At 44.3% G+C, this 16,396-nt stretch overlaps 1 protein-coding gene across 3 annotated transcripts in view; it reads right to left on the bottom strand.

Annotated features, from left to right (window-relative positions):
- Positions 1-6,572, bottom strand: part of TMEM44 (transmembrane protein 44) — a 52,783-nt gene extending 46,211 nt beyond the window's left edge. For 2 of the 3 annotated variants that reach the window (XM_040349505.1, XM_040349506.1), the window contains exons 1-2: positions 6,149-6,572; positions 571-697 (exon numbers count right to left, since the gene is read on the bottom strand). In XM_040349505.1, the coding sequence (XP_040205439.1) occupies positions 571-697; positions 6,149-6,303 (282 nt within the window). In that variant the 5' untranslated portion in view covers positions 6,304-6,572. The remainder of the gene's footprint in view (positions 1-570; positions 698-6,148) is intronic. The other variant, XM_040349507.1, reaches the window with a different exon arrangement.
- Positions 6,573-16,396: the final 9,824 nt, after the last annotated feature.

The raw sequence follows: 16,396 nt of genomic DNA, 5'->3' as shown, positions 1-16,396 counted from the left end.
CCACCCAGGTGTGTTACAACATAAAATTAATATTCGCTGTTAAAGCACTGATCCTCAATCTGGCCAATCTGGCCCTTTTCCGATTGGCCAAAAGGAGAAGACTCACGATTAGCCGGGTGAGGAGGAGGGAGGAAAAAGAAGCTGCCGCCGCTGCCACTGTGATGACCCAGAGAACGGGAGACTGCATGAGAACAGCAGGTGAACGGGAAGCTGCCGAGCAGGTAAAGCCGCCGCTGAGCAGGGGAAGTCGCTGGTGATGGGGTAAGTGGTACTAAATCCAAAGTACAAACACGCATGCTCAGAAACAATGCTAACCATAACACAACATCAGCAGAAGTTGCCCAAAGGGTGACGCTAAAGAGCTGAAAAAACACGTAGTTTCGTGTTTGTTGGCCGACAGTTCTTTGCCGTTTGTATGCAAGACAAGTTCATGGCCAACACACTTCGGACAAAACTCCTACGCTTTGTCCGCTGAAAATCCAATTGGGTGTACCAGACTTTAGACTACATACAGGAGGTATAATACAATTATTTATAGTGTAAAAATAATGTATGTTTTCATGCACATACCTGTATTGTGAGCTGCTTTGCCAAAAGAGATCCAATTGCATTACACATGGAGCCAAAAAAGCTATAAATATTCCAAAATATTGATTCCTCATGCCTGGATTTTCTTTTGCATCGTAAGTAGAAATGTCTGAAATCAAATGAAATGGTGAAATAAATTAAATAAAGCTATGTAACTAAGGTTGATGGACAAACCCTACACCATCAGACCCCCCCCCCCCCCCCAACATGACCCACTCCATAAAGTGACACTAAACAATATGCTTAGGCTTCATTCACACTGGCACACCTGGGTTTAGCAGTTCTAAATGCAGAAGTGATCTCTGAGGCCCCGTACACACGACCAAACATGTATGCTGAAACTGGTCCGCGGACCAGTTTCAGCATACATGTTCGGTCGTGTGTAGGCGCGAGCGGGCTGAATTCCAGCAAACATTTGCCCGCCGGGCCTTTTCCCAGCAGACAAATATTCCTGGACGTGTTTTAAAACCGTCCGCTGGAATCCTGCCCGCTCGGACATGTACGGTCGTCAGTACAGACCTACCCGTCCCTCGCATGCGTCGAATGACTTCGACGCATGCGTGGAAGCCTTTAAATGGCAGGCCCGCCCACGTCGCAGCGTCATCGTCGCGGCGACGACGCGGACACGCCCCGCGGATTGTTTACGCGCTGACTTATGTACGATGGTTAGTACAGCCATCGTACAGAAGCCCTATGGCAGACATGTACGGTGAAAACGGTCCAACGGACCGGTTTCATTGTACATGTTTGCTCGTTAGTACCCGGCCTGAGAAGTAAAAAAAAAGTTTTTTTGCTCTCATATCACTTTTTTCGCCATTTAGATGTTCCTGCTTTAACCACTTGACCTCCAGGCCTTTTTCTGACACTTTTATTTTAGTAAAAATCTGTATTTTTTTTGCTAGAAAATCAGTTAGAATCCCAAAACATTATATATTTTTTAAAGCAGAGGCCCTAGACTAGAGAATACAATTATGGGGTTTGTGCAGTAGTAAATGCAACTTTTTGGAAAAAATACACTTTTTAGAATTTTATTGCAAAAAACACAATACTTAAACTATGATTTTACGCCGAGTATATAGATACCAAACAAGTCAAGCTTTAAAATTGCGCATTACCCTGCAGTGGCGACAACCAACGTAAATTTTACCATCCATAGGCGATGCTTTATCACTTTAGATTTACAGAGGAGATCTAGTGCTAGAATTACAATATACACTGTACATTGAGTATGGGGTACATTGTACATGAGGTACCCGTAACCATTCACGACAAAAAAGTAGTGTCATTTGAAAAAATACAGTAGATAGTATTTGACAAGTTTTTATTAAAAATATCTTCTTCCCCGATTCTTCCTCCTCCAGGCTTCTCTTTCTCCTGCTTCTCCTTTCTCTGCCGCTGCTCCCGCCGATGACCCTCCTCCGATGCTGCGTCCGCTCCGACGTCAAGCATTTCTTAGATAACGATGGGGGCGTGACCATCAGATGATGTCGTCCGGAGGTCCCACCCCCTTTTTACATCACGGATGCAGCATCAGAGGAGGGTCGTTGGCGGGAGCAGTGGCAGAGGAAGAACAACACTGGACAAAGTAGACAGGAGAAAGAAGAAAGAAGCACCCCGCCCGCTGACCCCGACAACCACTGGGCAAGGGTTGTCGGAAGAGGCCCTTGTCCCCATCAACAAAGCACCCACCCCCCATGTTGAGGGCATGCGGCCTGGTATGGTTCAGGAGGGGGGGCGCTCGCTCATCCCCTCCCTTTCCTGACCTGCCAGGCTGCATGCTAGGATAAGGGTCTGGTATGAATTTTACAATTTTGAAAAAAATGCAATATTTTCTACTTTTTGCTATAATAAATATCCCCCAAAAATATATAAAAAAATCGTTTTCTTCCTTAGTTTAGGCCAGGGGTCCTCAAACTTTTTAAACAGGGGGCCGGTTCACTGTCCCTCAGACCGTTAGAGGGCCGGACTATAAAAAAAACTATGATCAATTTCCTATGCACACTGCACATATGTTATTTTGAAGTGAAAAAAACAAAATGGGAACAAATACAATATTTAAAATGAATAAGAACAATGCAAGCTCCCCAATCATCATTACATCATCATCATCATTAAAAAATCATCAGCTCCACCATCATCATCATTACAAAATCATCATTACAAAATCATCAGCTCCGCCATCATCATCATTACAAAATCATCATTACAAAATCATCATTACAAAATCATCAGCTCCGCCATCATCATCATTACAAAATCATCATTACAAAATCATCATTACAAAATCATCAGCTCCGCCATCATCATCATTACAAAATCATCAGCTCCGCCATCATCATCATTACAAAATCATCAGCTCCGCCATCATCATCATTACAAAATCATCAGCTCCGCCATCATCATCATTACAAAATCATCAGCTCCATCATCATCATCATTACAAAATCATCAGCTCCGCCATCATCATCATTACAAAATCATCAGCTCCGCCATCATCATCATCATTAAAAAATCACGCGGGCCGTAGTTTGAGGACCCCTGGTTTAAACCCCCCCCCCCGCCCACCATCATTATCGTAAGCCAGGCCCCCCCCCCCTTCATCATCATTAAAAACCCATCAGCTCCCCTCACCATCGCAAGCCAGCCCCCCCACCCCCCATCATCATCATCATTATTAAAATAATCTTTAGCTCCCCTCACAATATAGCCACCCCCCCCCCCCCCCATCATCATTAAAAATAAACTTTAGCTCCCCTCACAATCTCAAGTCACCCCCCCCCCCCTCCCCCCAATCATCATCATCATCGTTATTAAAAATTAACTTTAGCTCCCCTCACAATCGCAAGTCACCCCCCCCCCATCATCATCATCATCATTAAAAATAAGCCAGCCCCCCCCCCCCCCCCATTGTAAGCACCTCACAGCCTCCTTACTGTTTTGTGCTGTGTCAGTCTGGCTGTCACGATGCTCCCCCACTGTTCTGGCACGCTGTGTTAAATGTCCCGCCCTCCTCCTCCTCCTAGACTAGCTTGTGTGACAGACAGCACGCTGGCTCTATCACACAAGCTAGTCTTCTAGGAGGAGGAGGAGGGCGGGACATTTAACACAGCGCGCCGGAACTGTTAACGCTGTGTCACGGAGATCTCCGTGACACAGCGGGATTGCTGTGTAACCGGTCGGCATTGCCTGTCAGGGACGGGCGGGCCGGTTTAAAGTCCCCCGCGGGCCGCATGTGGCCCGCGGGCCGTAGTTTGAGGACCCCTGGTTTAGGCCGATACGTATTCTTCTACCCATTTTGGTAAAAAAAAAAAAAAAAAAAATAAAAATCGCAATAAACTTTTATCGATTGGTTTGCGCAAAATTTAGAGCGTTTACAAAATAGAGGATAGTTTTATTGCATTTTTATTAATATATTTTTTTACTACTAATGACGGCGATCAGCGATTTTTTTCGTGACTGCGACATTATGGCGGACACATCAGACAATTTTGACACATTTTTGGGACCATTGTCATTTTCACAGCAAAAAGTGCTATAAAAATGCATTGTTTACTGTGAAAATTACAATTGCAGTTTGGGAGTTAACCGTGACCTCATATGTGTTTCTAACTGTAGGGGGCGGGGCTGGACTTGTGACGTCCTCGATCGTGTTTCCCTATATCAGGGAACAGACGATCAATGACAGTGCCACTGTGAAGAACGGGGAAGGTGTGTTTACACACACCTCTCCCCGTTCTTCAGCTCCGGAGGACCGATCGCGGGACACCGGCAGCGATCGGGTCCGCGGGCGCGGTCACGAAGCTTCGGACTGGGGGCGCGTGCACGACCCCACGGCTGGGCTTAAAGGGCCACGTACGTGGATGTGCCAGGCCGTGCCATTCTGCCGACGTATATAGGCGCGAAGGGATCCTTAAGTGGTTAATAACATCATAAGCTTCTGCCTAGAGAAAAAGCTGAAATGTGAGACATTTTCCATACCGTAGGACATCATATGACGACGTCCTGGACTTTGGGGGGGGGGGATATCTGAATGATGCCTGCAGCTACTGGCATCATTCAGATATTCTTCTCTTCTGTCGACAATTCTGCGCACCATAAGAAAGATCAAAGCGGCAGTTTCGCCGCTTGATCGTTCTTATAGGCGGCGGGAGGGGGGGGGGGCGTCGGTGCTTCTCCGGGCTCTCCGGAATGAGGACCATAGAGATCACTATGACCGTTATTATGTCACGCCCGGGTACCCGGAAGTAAACAAAGCCGCAATCGCAGCTGTCAGCATGAGATCGTGATTTTTTTTTTTCAATCTCATGCTTTCCAGCCTGGAGGAGAGATGTGGGGGTCTTATTGACCCCACATCTCTCCATAAAGAGGTCCTGTCACTAACAATTCCTATTACAGGGATGTTTACATTCCTTGTAATAGGAATAAAAGTGATGAAAAAAATGTAAAACAAAGTGTCAAAATTAAAAAAAATAAGTAAAAAAAAAAAAAATAATAATATATATATATATATATATATATATATATATATATATATATATATATATATTCAAGCGCCCCTGTCCCCACACTTAAGTCCCACCCACATATGTAAACAGTGTTCAAACTACACATGTGAGTTATCGATGCCTACGTCAGACATCTGTAACTCTAAACTGGCAACCTGTAAAAAAAAATTAAAGTGTCGCCTATGGAGATTTTTAAGTACTGAAGTTTGGCGCCAATTCTATGAGTGTGTGCAATTTTAAAGTGTGACAAGTTAGGTATCTAAATACTCAGCGTAACATCATCTTTCACATTATAGAAAAAAAATTGAAATAACTTTACTGTTTTGTTATTTTTTAATTCATGAAACCATTTTTTCCCCCAAAAAATTGTATTTAAAAAATGATTGCCTACATACCTTGCGAGATAAAAAGTTGCAATGACCGCCACTTTATTCCCTAGGGTGTCTGCTAAAATATATATATATATATATATATATATATATATATATATATATATATATATATATATATATAATGTTTGGGGGTTCTGAGTAATTTTTTAGCAAAAAAAATATGATTGAGGGTAGTGCTAGAATATGCCCGGTACGGAAGTGGTTAAAGCGATATAGCACATTTGTCTTTTTGTTGCTATTGCTTCTATGAAGGTTTTGGCAGTAGCAGAAGAAAGGAAGTAAAAGCCAGCAGAGCATTACTCAGATTACACCTGTGTGATGTAGATCAGCTTTATGACAGCGAGTATTTGCTCAGCAGTGTGGGCCAAAAGTGACTTCACTGAGTAATGCCCATAAACCAGGACATGATCACACACCTACACTACTCTCCCACTGAGCGTTGGGACTACATTTGGCACTGATGGAGTTAACCAGTTTCTAAGAGATTTAACCCTTCGTTATAACACCCGTCTTAGTTAATTACAAATGTAAGGAAAAAAAAAAAGTTCAGTTACTATGAAATATTTAAATCTCTTACTAGCAAAGACTAACAAAGATTTGCTAATCAGTCATTCATAGTTAAAGCGCAGGAACATTAATGCTAAATGAGTAAAAGAGCATTACAGAGAAAATGACGTAAACCAGAACAAGCAGGACAGCAGCCACAAACCAAACGACACGCAGATTTTTTCTTCTGCGAAGCAGGTGATCAGGTAATCCAAATTCCACAGTCCGGTGTCACGATCTTCCTGCCCGGTGGCATTTCTGACCCCGTCCATACGTGTAAGGGTTCTGTACCAAATGACCGGTCACCTTGGGCCACAGAGCATCCTGACTGCAGGTCTCTTGTGGGGGTGAGCAGGACAGTATACTGCTATCAGCACAATAACTGGTTGCCTGATAATGTGTTTGCTCTGTATACAAGGATTTGTCACATTTTCTACAGTCTATGTGCAGTGGACACTAGCTGTGTCTGTTTCCTGATGTACACTGCGACGGTCTAACGTGTACATTGAATGTTCTCTGAAGAACTCAACTAGATACACAATCACACCTTACTGCTCCAGGCTCCAAGCCCTGCCCAGAAACCCTTGTCAAGCAGGAAGTCTGTCTAAACCTCTGCTACTTTACTTAATTCCACCTTCCCCGCCTATCACCAAAAGACGTGTACTGAAAAAAAAAATCAGGTAAAAAAAAAAAAAGAAAGAAAAATCTGGTATAATAGCTCTCTGTTCTATCAAGCAACTTGTATGTTTAAAGTGATTGTAAATGATCACCTTTAAAACAACCCATTCAGTTTAAAATAGAAATGATAGGCAAAGCATTTGTGTATAGATATAAAAATGACATTAGAAGTACCATCTTTCCCATATTTTTTTTATAAATGATCACATTCCCTCTGTTCTCAGCTGCATAAAAGCTGGGGGGAGGAGAAGCAGCCGTATACTAAGCTTCCCAGTGAATGGCTGTGCAGCAGCAGGAGGGGGGGGGGGGTTTAGGACAAGTCTGATCATTGGAGGAGAGTACACTGAGTTCCCAGCATAGCTAGAGAACTGCCCATGTTGTGCTCTCTTGCTTAGTGTGGTCAGTTTTTAATAGGAAAGCAGAGGGACTAGCTGATCAGAATTCACTTTACTGTTGTCAGACCAGTGCAAAGTAGATTCTGATTAGTAGCGACTGCACTGCTTTATTGAGTAAGCTGTATCTAAAAGGATCTGACAATCTAACTTGACGATTATTATATTGTTGTCCTACACTTATTGTACATTAAAAAGGAAAGCACTGACATCAGGAACTTCTAGAACTGAACAATCAGGCCTCATTCAGACGAGCCCTGGCACCTGTCCTGCCCGCAGGCTGCCTTTAATAAAGCGCATGGCTTCTCAACCAGGGTTCCTCCAGAGGTTGCTAGGGGTTCCTTGAGCAATGAGCAATTTTTGTTGATAAGTTCCCACTGACATCTTTGACCTTAGCTATCTTAAAGGGGGTAATTCTTCCCAATGACCACAAGTCTAAGGAGTATTCTTCCCCCTAACCAATTCACACTAATGTACACCCTAATAACCCCATGTGGCACAGATTCCCCTTATTTAGACCCCTGACATTTCACCAAATGGGGTTTCTAAATTGTAGGGAAAAGAAATAATAATAAAAACATTTTTTACTGACACCGTCCACTGCTCTAGTGACACTGTCAGTATATATACACACTTATGTGTTTGAACTTTGGAGTGCACACCCTAATGCCATAGGCTGTACACACCTATGCTAATGTATCATGAATTCCAGATATAGTAAGTTTTAGCAGAAGTTCCCTGAGATTGGAAAGTTATTTCAAGAGTTCCTCTGTAGAAAAGTTTGAGAAAGGCTGATTTAGTATCTGCATCCACCCTGAACTGTGTGCAGACAGCCTATAGAGGTGGATGCAGACGTGGCGGCTGGACGGATACAGTCAGGTGTCATAATTTGACAGCCATGCAGGAGCAGCTGCACGGCCACAGACAGCTTGTGTTCAGATTGGCAGGGTTTTTTTTTGGTCCCCTGTTCTGCTGGCAGAGCCTATTTATTTGGGTGGAGTCAGGTGATCGGGGTTCTGTCTGGGTGGATGTGTGTTATGCCTTCCCGGCTGCTAGGCCGTAAGCCTGAGGCCTATCCAGAAGCAGGAGAAGCAGCACGTGGTTGGGACTGCAGGATTGTAGTCCCACCGAGATTAAAGGTTCAGCCAGAAGGGGGAACCAGTTGTGGTCAGAGGTAGAGGGGAAGCTGTTACCACTAAGGAACCATTCACCTTGTTACCAGAGACTATTGTGAGTAAGCTGGAGCCAGTACCAGAGCACTCTTCTCACCATCCGGGGATGGTGAAGAAGTGGGAAAACTTCAGCAAGTGCCAAACCAGTGACCCAGCGGGACAGCAGAGGTGACCCTTGAGGAGCATCAGTGAGTGCCAAGCTAGGGACCTAGCGGGTGAGCAGAGGGTAAGGAGGATCTGAGAGTGCCAAGCCAGGGACCTAGCTGGTCAGCAGAGGGTGACGCTTGAAGAAGGTAATGGAAGAGCTCAGGAGATCCAGTGGCGATTGGGTTTGAGAGTCTAGTGAGAAACTGGGAGCTTAGTGAGTGAAGACCTACAGTGAGAGACTGTAGCGTGTGAGGAGAACTATTCTGTGTTACCAATAGTTAGGTACAACTACCGTTAGTGACTGTTACCAGATTTGTTGCCATAGGAGACAGCGGTCCTACCTATACAGAAGTGGTATCTGGCTGGAGGCATTCCACTGTACAGCTGTCTACCGATAGCAGTCTCGGAGTCTGCCAATTACCATTGCATCTACTTAAGGGTGTCCTGGCCCTAACCCTCTCTCCCACGGTTCTTGTTCAAGAGACAATAAATCTCTGCATTCAAAAAGTGTATGGTGCCCATCACTTCAGCTTTTTTGCTCAAGAGTGGGCCAAACTACTTATTCATGGGCTAAGTTTCACTCGGAGCTACAGTTTGCAGGGATTGCCTCTAAAGGTTGTGCAACAAAATGTTAGGTTTAGGGACCCATGATTTTTGTCCATGTAATTTATTTGTTTTATTTTAAATATTGCGATGAGTCAAAATCTGATTTTAATGTAGCCCCCCCCCCCCCCATCCTAAACTGGGGCTATAATGTAAATTTAGTTTTTGGCTGAGCTGAGAAACCAATGAGCTTCTAACCCAGGGGTGCCCAACCAGTAGTCCGCAGGGCCCTCTGATGTGGCCCGCAATCTCCTGCTCTGGAATGGAATAGTATACTGTTATTTAGCCCAGGTTCACACTGGGTGCGATTTCATTCGATTTGAGATGCGATTTCACATGTGAAATCGCATCTCAAATGCCGCCAATTGTCGGCAATGGCGCTGTCCTAATCGGTGCGACGCCGCATCTGCGGCGCTGCACCGATTTCAAAAAGTAGTTCTTGTACTACTTTTTGCGATTTCGGGCCGCGATTTACATAGACATCTGTGCAGAAACCTGCACAGATGTCTCTTAAATCGCGGCCGAAATCGGGACTGCCGGCGGGAGTGAAATCGTGCGAGTTCAGCTGAACTCGCACGGCTTCACTCCCGCAGCCCAGTGTGAACCAGGGCTTAAGGTCAGTTTATTACTAAAATCAGTGTATATATGGGCATATCTTTTCTGCAGTGGTAACTGGGCTGCTTTAAAACTGATCTGTAGGTGCAGAGCAGTTTACCTGCGGGTTACCTGCACTGAGCCATAGGCTTCTGTTATGACCGGCAAGTTTAGTGAGCTTTGTGAAAGTGCATCACACCTGCAGAATATTATAGAAGTCTATTGCAAAGTGCATGAAAGCTAAAAGGTAAACTGCGTTGCACCCGCGGTGCAGGTTAAACCGCAGCGCATCAGTCTTGGGCCCCTTTCACACGGTCAGTCTGACCAATTGGACCCTCCATTCACGTCCAAGTAGTGGCAGACATAAACCGACTTGTGTCCTACCTCCAAAAAATTTTTTTTTACTAATGTCAGCTATCAGCAATTTTTATTGTGATTATGGCGGACACTTTTGACACCATTTTGGGATCATCTTTTTACAGCGATCAGTGCTATAAAAATGCACCGATTACTGTAAAAAATTACACTGGCAGTGAAGGGGTTAACCCATAGGGGTTCTGAAGGGGGTTAAGTGTGTCCTAGAGAGTGATTCCAACTGTTAGGGGTCGTGGCTACGAGTGACACATCATTGATTGAATGCTCCCTCTCATCGGGAGCAGCGATCAGTGACATGTCACTAGGAAGAACGGGGAGATGTTGTGTTTACACTGACATCTCCCCGTTCTTCAGCTCTGTGACCCGATCGCGGGACATCGAGTCCACCGGCACGGAGCTCGTGACCACATGGTGGCAAATTAAAGGGACCGTACCTGTACACCCATTTGCCTGTCTGTGCCATTCTGTCAATGGAAATCTGCGTGTGGCAGTCCTTAAGCGGTTAAAGCTTTAAAAAGACCGAAGACCTAGTTCTCTCAGCGAAGGGTAAAAATTAACTATACAAAGAAACGTGGAAGAGCTGGAATTTGTTTAAAAATTCAGATGAGGGGAAAAGATTAATGACTGAACCTGATAAATGAAGAATCGGATACGCGCAGGGAATTATAATGTAAAATATAATATGAAGGATAAACCGACTTTCCTGTTATGAATTGTGGTTTAATGGAGGGAGAGGATGGGGTTCCCCTTCTCTCTCCCCCTCTTTTATCTTTTTTTTCTCTCGTCTTTTGAGGGGGGGGGGGGAGCTGGGAAAGGGCAGATGCATCACTTGTCTCTCTGTGAGAGAGAGAGTGATGACTAAGAAAAGGGTTAGAGTGGGAAGATTTAGTGAGGGAGTTTATGGGAGGGTCCAGAGCGAATATGTATGTATTTTTTTTGTCAAGAGGATTGTATTCATGTTTGTTTTTGGCAGAGTATTTGCCCTGTGCCTTTCCATATGCTGTTTTATGTAAAGAAAAGAAAAAAAACAAATAAACATATAAAGTACAAAAAAATAAAAAGACCGAAAGTGACTGGTGCCCGATTTCTATTCAAAACGCTCCATTATAGCAATGGGCTCTATATTTATAAAATATAGAACAAACTATGATGGATGCCAATTGTCTTGGTTAGTTTCCAGTTATTTCATAGAAAACTATTTTTGTTTTTGTGTTTTTAAGGGTACCAATGAATTTGCTGCAGAAAGGAAGGACTATTGTAATGATTTTTAGAGCCTGTAGAGATTAGAACCCAATACCAGAGCCTGCAGTAAATGCCTTATAATAAAACATTCAATAAAAGCTGAGATGAAAAAAATAAAATGCTAATTTATTATAATAATGAGCTTCATCTATTGTGTCCTCGGATGATATAGGATGAGCATTACAAGGGGTTGTAAAGGTACATTTTTTTATTTCCTAAATAGCTTCCTTTACCTTAGTGCAGTCCTCCTTCACTTACCTCATCCTTCCATTTTGCATTTAAATGTCCTTATTTCTTCTGAGAAATCCTCACTTCCTGTTCTTCTGTCTATAACTACACACAGTAATGCAAGGCTTTCTCCCTGGTGTGGTGGGGAGTGTTGTGCTCACCCCCTCCCTTGGACTACAGGAGAGTCAGGTCGCTCTCCATGTTGCAGATAGAGAAAGGAGCTGTGTGTTAGTGGGTGTCCTGACTCTCCTGTAGTCCAAGGGAGGGGACGAGCACGACACTTCACACCAGGAAGAAAGCCTCGCATTACTGTGTGGAGTTACAGACAGAAGAACAGGAAGTGAGGATTTCTCAGAAGAAATAAGGACATTTAAAAGCAAAATGAAAGAATGAGGTAAGTGAAGGAGGACTGCACTAAGGTAAAAGGAGCTATTTAGGAAAAAATATTGTACCTTTACAACCTCTTAAGTACTGTAAAAACATTAGCTTGTTTAAAAAGGAAAGCAGTCTGTAAAACATAAAATGAAGACCAGCTCCACCTGCTGACTCCAAAGAAGAATGCAAAATATTAAACACTTTGTTTTTAGTATTGGATATAGTGGAGATGGATTAAAACACCTGTCAGTTTTTATTGCCGTCTGTGCCCCCATTAAGGAGTCACAATCTCCATTTGTCCTATATACCATTAACATTGAAAGTAAAAGAAAATCCCAAATTTTGGACTGTCCCAAGAAAAGTAATATAGGGGAAATCTTCCATTAGGGCAGTGTTTCTCAATTCCAGTCCTCAGGCCCCCCCAACAGGTCAGGTTTTCAGGATTTCCATTATTTTGCACAGGTGATTTGATCAGTTTCACTGCCTTAGTAATCACCACAGCCTTTTCATCTGAGGGAAATCCTGAAAACCTGACCTGTTGGGGGGGCCTGAGGACTGGAATTGAGAAACACTGCATTAGGGACACTAGTTCTGGGGACCTGGAAGTCCCCAAGGAATTTCTATAATTTGCAGGGGATTTCCTCTCACTTCCTGTTTTGACTATGGGACAGGAAGTGTACACAGATGGTAAAAGAACCCTGACAGGTTATAACCCTCCCTTACTTGCACTGTGTGTATATATGCAAATAGATGTGGCGGCAGCTACAAAAGGGGGTGGAACACCCAGTGACAGCTGTGTATAAAAGACAGCAGCTGCCGACCAATCCCCATCTATGTCTCGGAGAAGCCCTGGTCAGTGGGAGGGTTTAAATGTCAAGGCAGAAGGGGACACGCCCCCTCCACCGGGAACCTGTTAATTGCTGCCGGCATATCAGAGCCCATGCCGATGTGCAAACCCTGTTGTGGACTTTTTCAGGAGCTAAGTGGCAGGGGACTATACAGACAGAAAAAAAAAAACACATCACAAGTGCATTCAGGAGAGGAGCTTTTGCGCATACAAAAATGTTAGGCGAGTTTCTGCATTAATGCATTCCAATGGGCAGAATTATGGGTAATAGAATGTATTAACACCAGACGCAGGAACGCTCTAACACTTGTGTGCACACATTAATGCCCATTTTTTTATGCTGCTAAACTCGTGTAAAAGGAAAAAGCATCAAGAGCATTGAGTGCATGAGGCCTTCGGATGGCCAAACAGTAGGTTGAATGAAAAAACTGACCCTCCCCCAGCCAAACGTCCAGGGGAATCCTCCCCACTGAGCTATTGTATTCTGACATGTGCTGTCAGAATACACTGATCAGCACTGCAGCCTATTTGCCTGCGGTACAGATTGAGGGGAAATATACAGACAGGGCGGTTGCACAGATGTCAACCGGTAGATCAACTTCTGTTCAACCAGTGGCCACAAATTTCTCCAGTCCCACTGAACCACCTAAATTTTGATGCAAGTATGGCTGGCTTTAGAACCCCACTACTCTTTTTATTTTTACCAGAAAAAAATGCTGGAAAAATAACATTTAAACAACTAACAAAAGTGACATTACCACCATAGGTCATACTATCGCCAATGTCCCAGCCTGGCAGATTTACCCTCTGTATGTGTGCTGGCATTATCAGCGGGATAGAAAAAGATGGAAAATCCAACTAGCAATGCAGTGGAAGCTTACCAACTTACACAGGGCTGTCTAGGATTGCAATTTGCCCCTTCCAGTGTTTTTGTGTGGACCGGTGCAGCATCCAGCTCCGCCACAGGCAACCTGTCAAAATCAACAACGCGCTGCAACCAGCGATGACCCTGTGCAATCAGGGCAAATGCACAGAACGCCATAGGCCTCAGGACATTCCCCTCAACTTGTGTCTTTGGGACAAGAGGGTGTGCGAGGCATTAGTACAACACATCACACGGTTTACCTCTTTATTTATTTTTATTGAATGAAATGTCATACAACTCCAAGCAATGTTCTGCATAAAAGTATGCAATCTGTCCTATTTTTGCCAACGCACACAAACGCAGTGCAGCGGACATAAAGCAATTTGCCTGGTCAATGCATCTGGGATGATATGAATGAGCCCCAAAGTGAACACTTCCCCAGGCAGCCAAATACATCGATACATAAAATACATGAAAAAAAAAAAGTCACTTACTTTAAAGTAACCTCCTGAGGAAAGTGCATGGGGCTACACAATGCCGTAACCATATTGCTGCGAGATGTGATTGGTTGTCCTAGATTACCATTACTCCAATAATGGCATAAATACAACCATATGGTACATGGGCTCTCTGAGGTGACAGTACAGCACTTGGCCATCGCTTCACATCACCATCTACCTCACTGCTCAACAATTCACCCACAAACTACACCACACACCTAGTGGATGAGAGGGAGGGCCCCGAATCTCCAGTCCTGGCCAGCAAACCTGATGACACAGAGATAGCCAAATCAGGAAGCAGCAAAGTTATAATCCCTGCCCATGTTCTGTTTTGGGTGCATCCCTCGGCTGTCCGCTACAGTGAAGAGTAAAGGAACAAAGTAGGCTCTAATAGGGAGAACGCAAGTTAGGCGCTAATAGGACCTCAAGTTAGGCACTAAAGGGGCGCAGGGCGGGCGCTAGTGGAGCCCAAGTTAGGTGTTAAGGCGCTGGGCGGCACAGCCTGGGTGGCAACGGCGCACCCTTTTAGCTCAGTCCAGTCTTACTTTCGCCTCTTGTTCCCCATCCTACCTCTGCCATTTTCAGAGTAGCTGATAAACCCCACCCCACACCTCTACCCCAGGACAGAATATTAGTGGGGAGTCTGCCTTGCCGCTTTCTGATTCACTGGGCGGCTAGACGTTAGGTGCTGGTGGGTAAGAGGGAGGAGTCCGACTCTCCGAACCAGTGTCTTCTGCTTTTCTGGCCAGAGATAGCCAATCAAGAAGTGGCAAAGGCATAATTCCTGCCCATGTTCTGTTCAGGGTTTAGCTCTTGGCTACAAGAGGTGACTTGTCAGTCACAGTGAAGAGAAAAGGAACAAGTTAGGTGCCAAAGGGGGGGGGCAGGACAGGCACTGGTGAAGCCCAAGTAAGGCGCCAATAAGACGCAGGGCAGGTGCTAGTGGACTTCAAATTAGGCTGCTTTCACACGGAGGAGTTTTTGAAGTGCTTTTACGTTACATAAAAAAAAAAGAGGGCCAGAAAATCTCAAGAAAAATGCTTCCCTTTAAATTCTACGTATGTGTTCACACTGGAGCGTTTTGCTTCTGTTCCGGTGTAAAAAAGCCTGCTTACTGTATTTTTGCCGCATGATTGGTGCGAAAAAAACAAAACACATGCACCACCCTATTGAAAACACATTTTTTGTCACATGTTCTGTGAAAAAACACATCACAAATACTGTAAAATCGGTTTTGCTGCAGATCAGTGTGAAAGTAGGCTTGGGCGTTAATAAGGCACTGGGCAGGCACAGTGTGGGCCCTAATCGAACGCCCTGGCAGCTCAGTTTCGTCCTGCCTCTCCTGATTTCACAGTAGCTGACAAGCCCTGCCCACTACCTCTAGCACCTCTGTCCCAGGACAGAATGTGTGTGGGGATTCTTCCTTGCCACTTTCCGATTCGCTGGGTGGGGTAGAGGTAGTATGGGGATATTGGACAGTGATTGGAGGAGAGGTAGCATGTGATTTTCCGGTTGCCATGGGGACAGAACTCAACCTGTATTACAGTGAATATATATAACAACAAAAAAAAAAAAGCAGCCCTAACCTTCATATCATATTTTTGATAAGCACCTCACACTTCCCTCATGTACAGTCATCTACTGAATGATAATGTACTGAGAGGCAGCAGTGAAATGTGCCTTTCCGCTCTATGGTTGATGCAGCGATGACCAGATTTCCAGCTTCATAGGGCTCATTCACACAGTATATTAAATATATCACCACCATCTACAGCAGTGTTACTCAACCTTTTTTCAGTCAAGGCACCCTTTAAAATTCTGCTCAACCTGGAGATACCCCATTCTAAAATGTAAAAAAAAAAACTAAACAAATATTTTTACATAATACAGCAACATCCACAAGCGTAGGACACCCGTTATGGGTGATGCAAACACACCTTTGTAAGCCATATCCAAAACTGCTGCGGTCTATAGGCCAAAGCTCTTTAAAATGGTCTGTTGCAAAGTGGAAAACGGTTCTGTAGTCAGACAAATGAAAATTTGACATTCTTTTTGGCAACCACGGGCTCTGCACCCTCCGGACTAAAGAGGATAGGGACCTTCTGGATTGTTAGCAGCGCTCCGTTAAAAACGCATCTCTCGTTGCTTAGGGGTGCATTAGTTTGTATGGAACAAGCAGCTTGCCCATCTGGAAAGGCACCATCAATGCTGAAACGATATATTCAGGTTTTAAAGCAGCATATGCTCCCATCCAGACAATGGATTTCAGGGAAGGCCTTGCATATTTCAGCAGGACAATGCTAAACTGTATATTGCATCCATTTCAACAGAATCGCTGCAAAGTAAA

This window comes from Rana temporaria, chromosome 4 (assembly GCF_905171775.1).
Source record: "Rana temporaria chromosome 4, aRanTem1.1, whole genome shotgun sequence".
Classification (NCBI taxonomy): domain Eukaryota; kingdom Metazoa; phylum Chordata; class Amphibia; order Anura; family Ranidae; genus Rana; species Rana temporaria.
The sequence above is the reverse complement of the archived record's forward strand: the minus strand, read 5'-3'. Positions and strand labels throughout refer to the sequence as shown.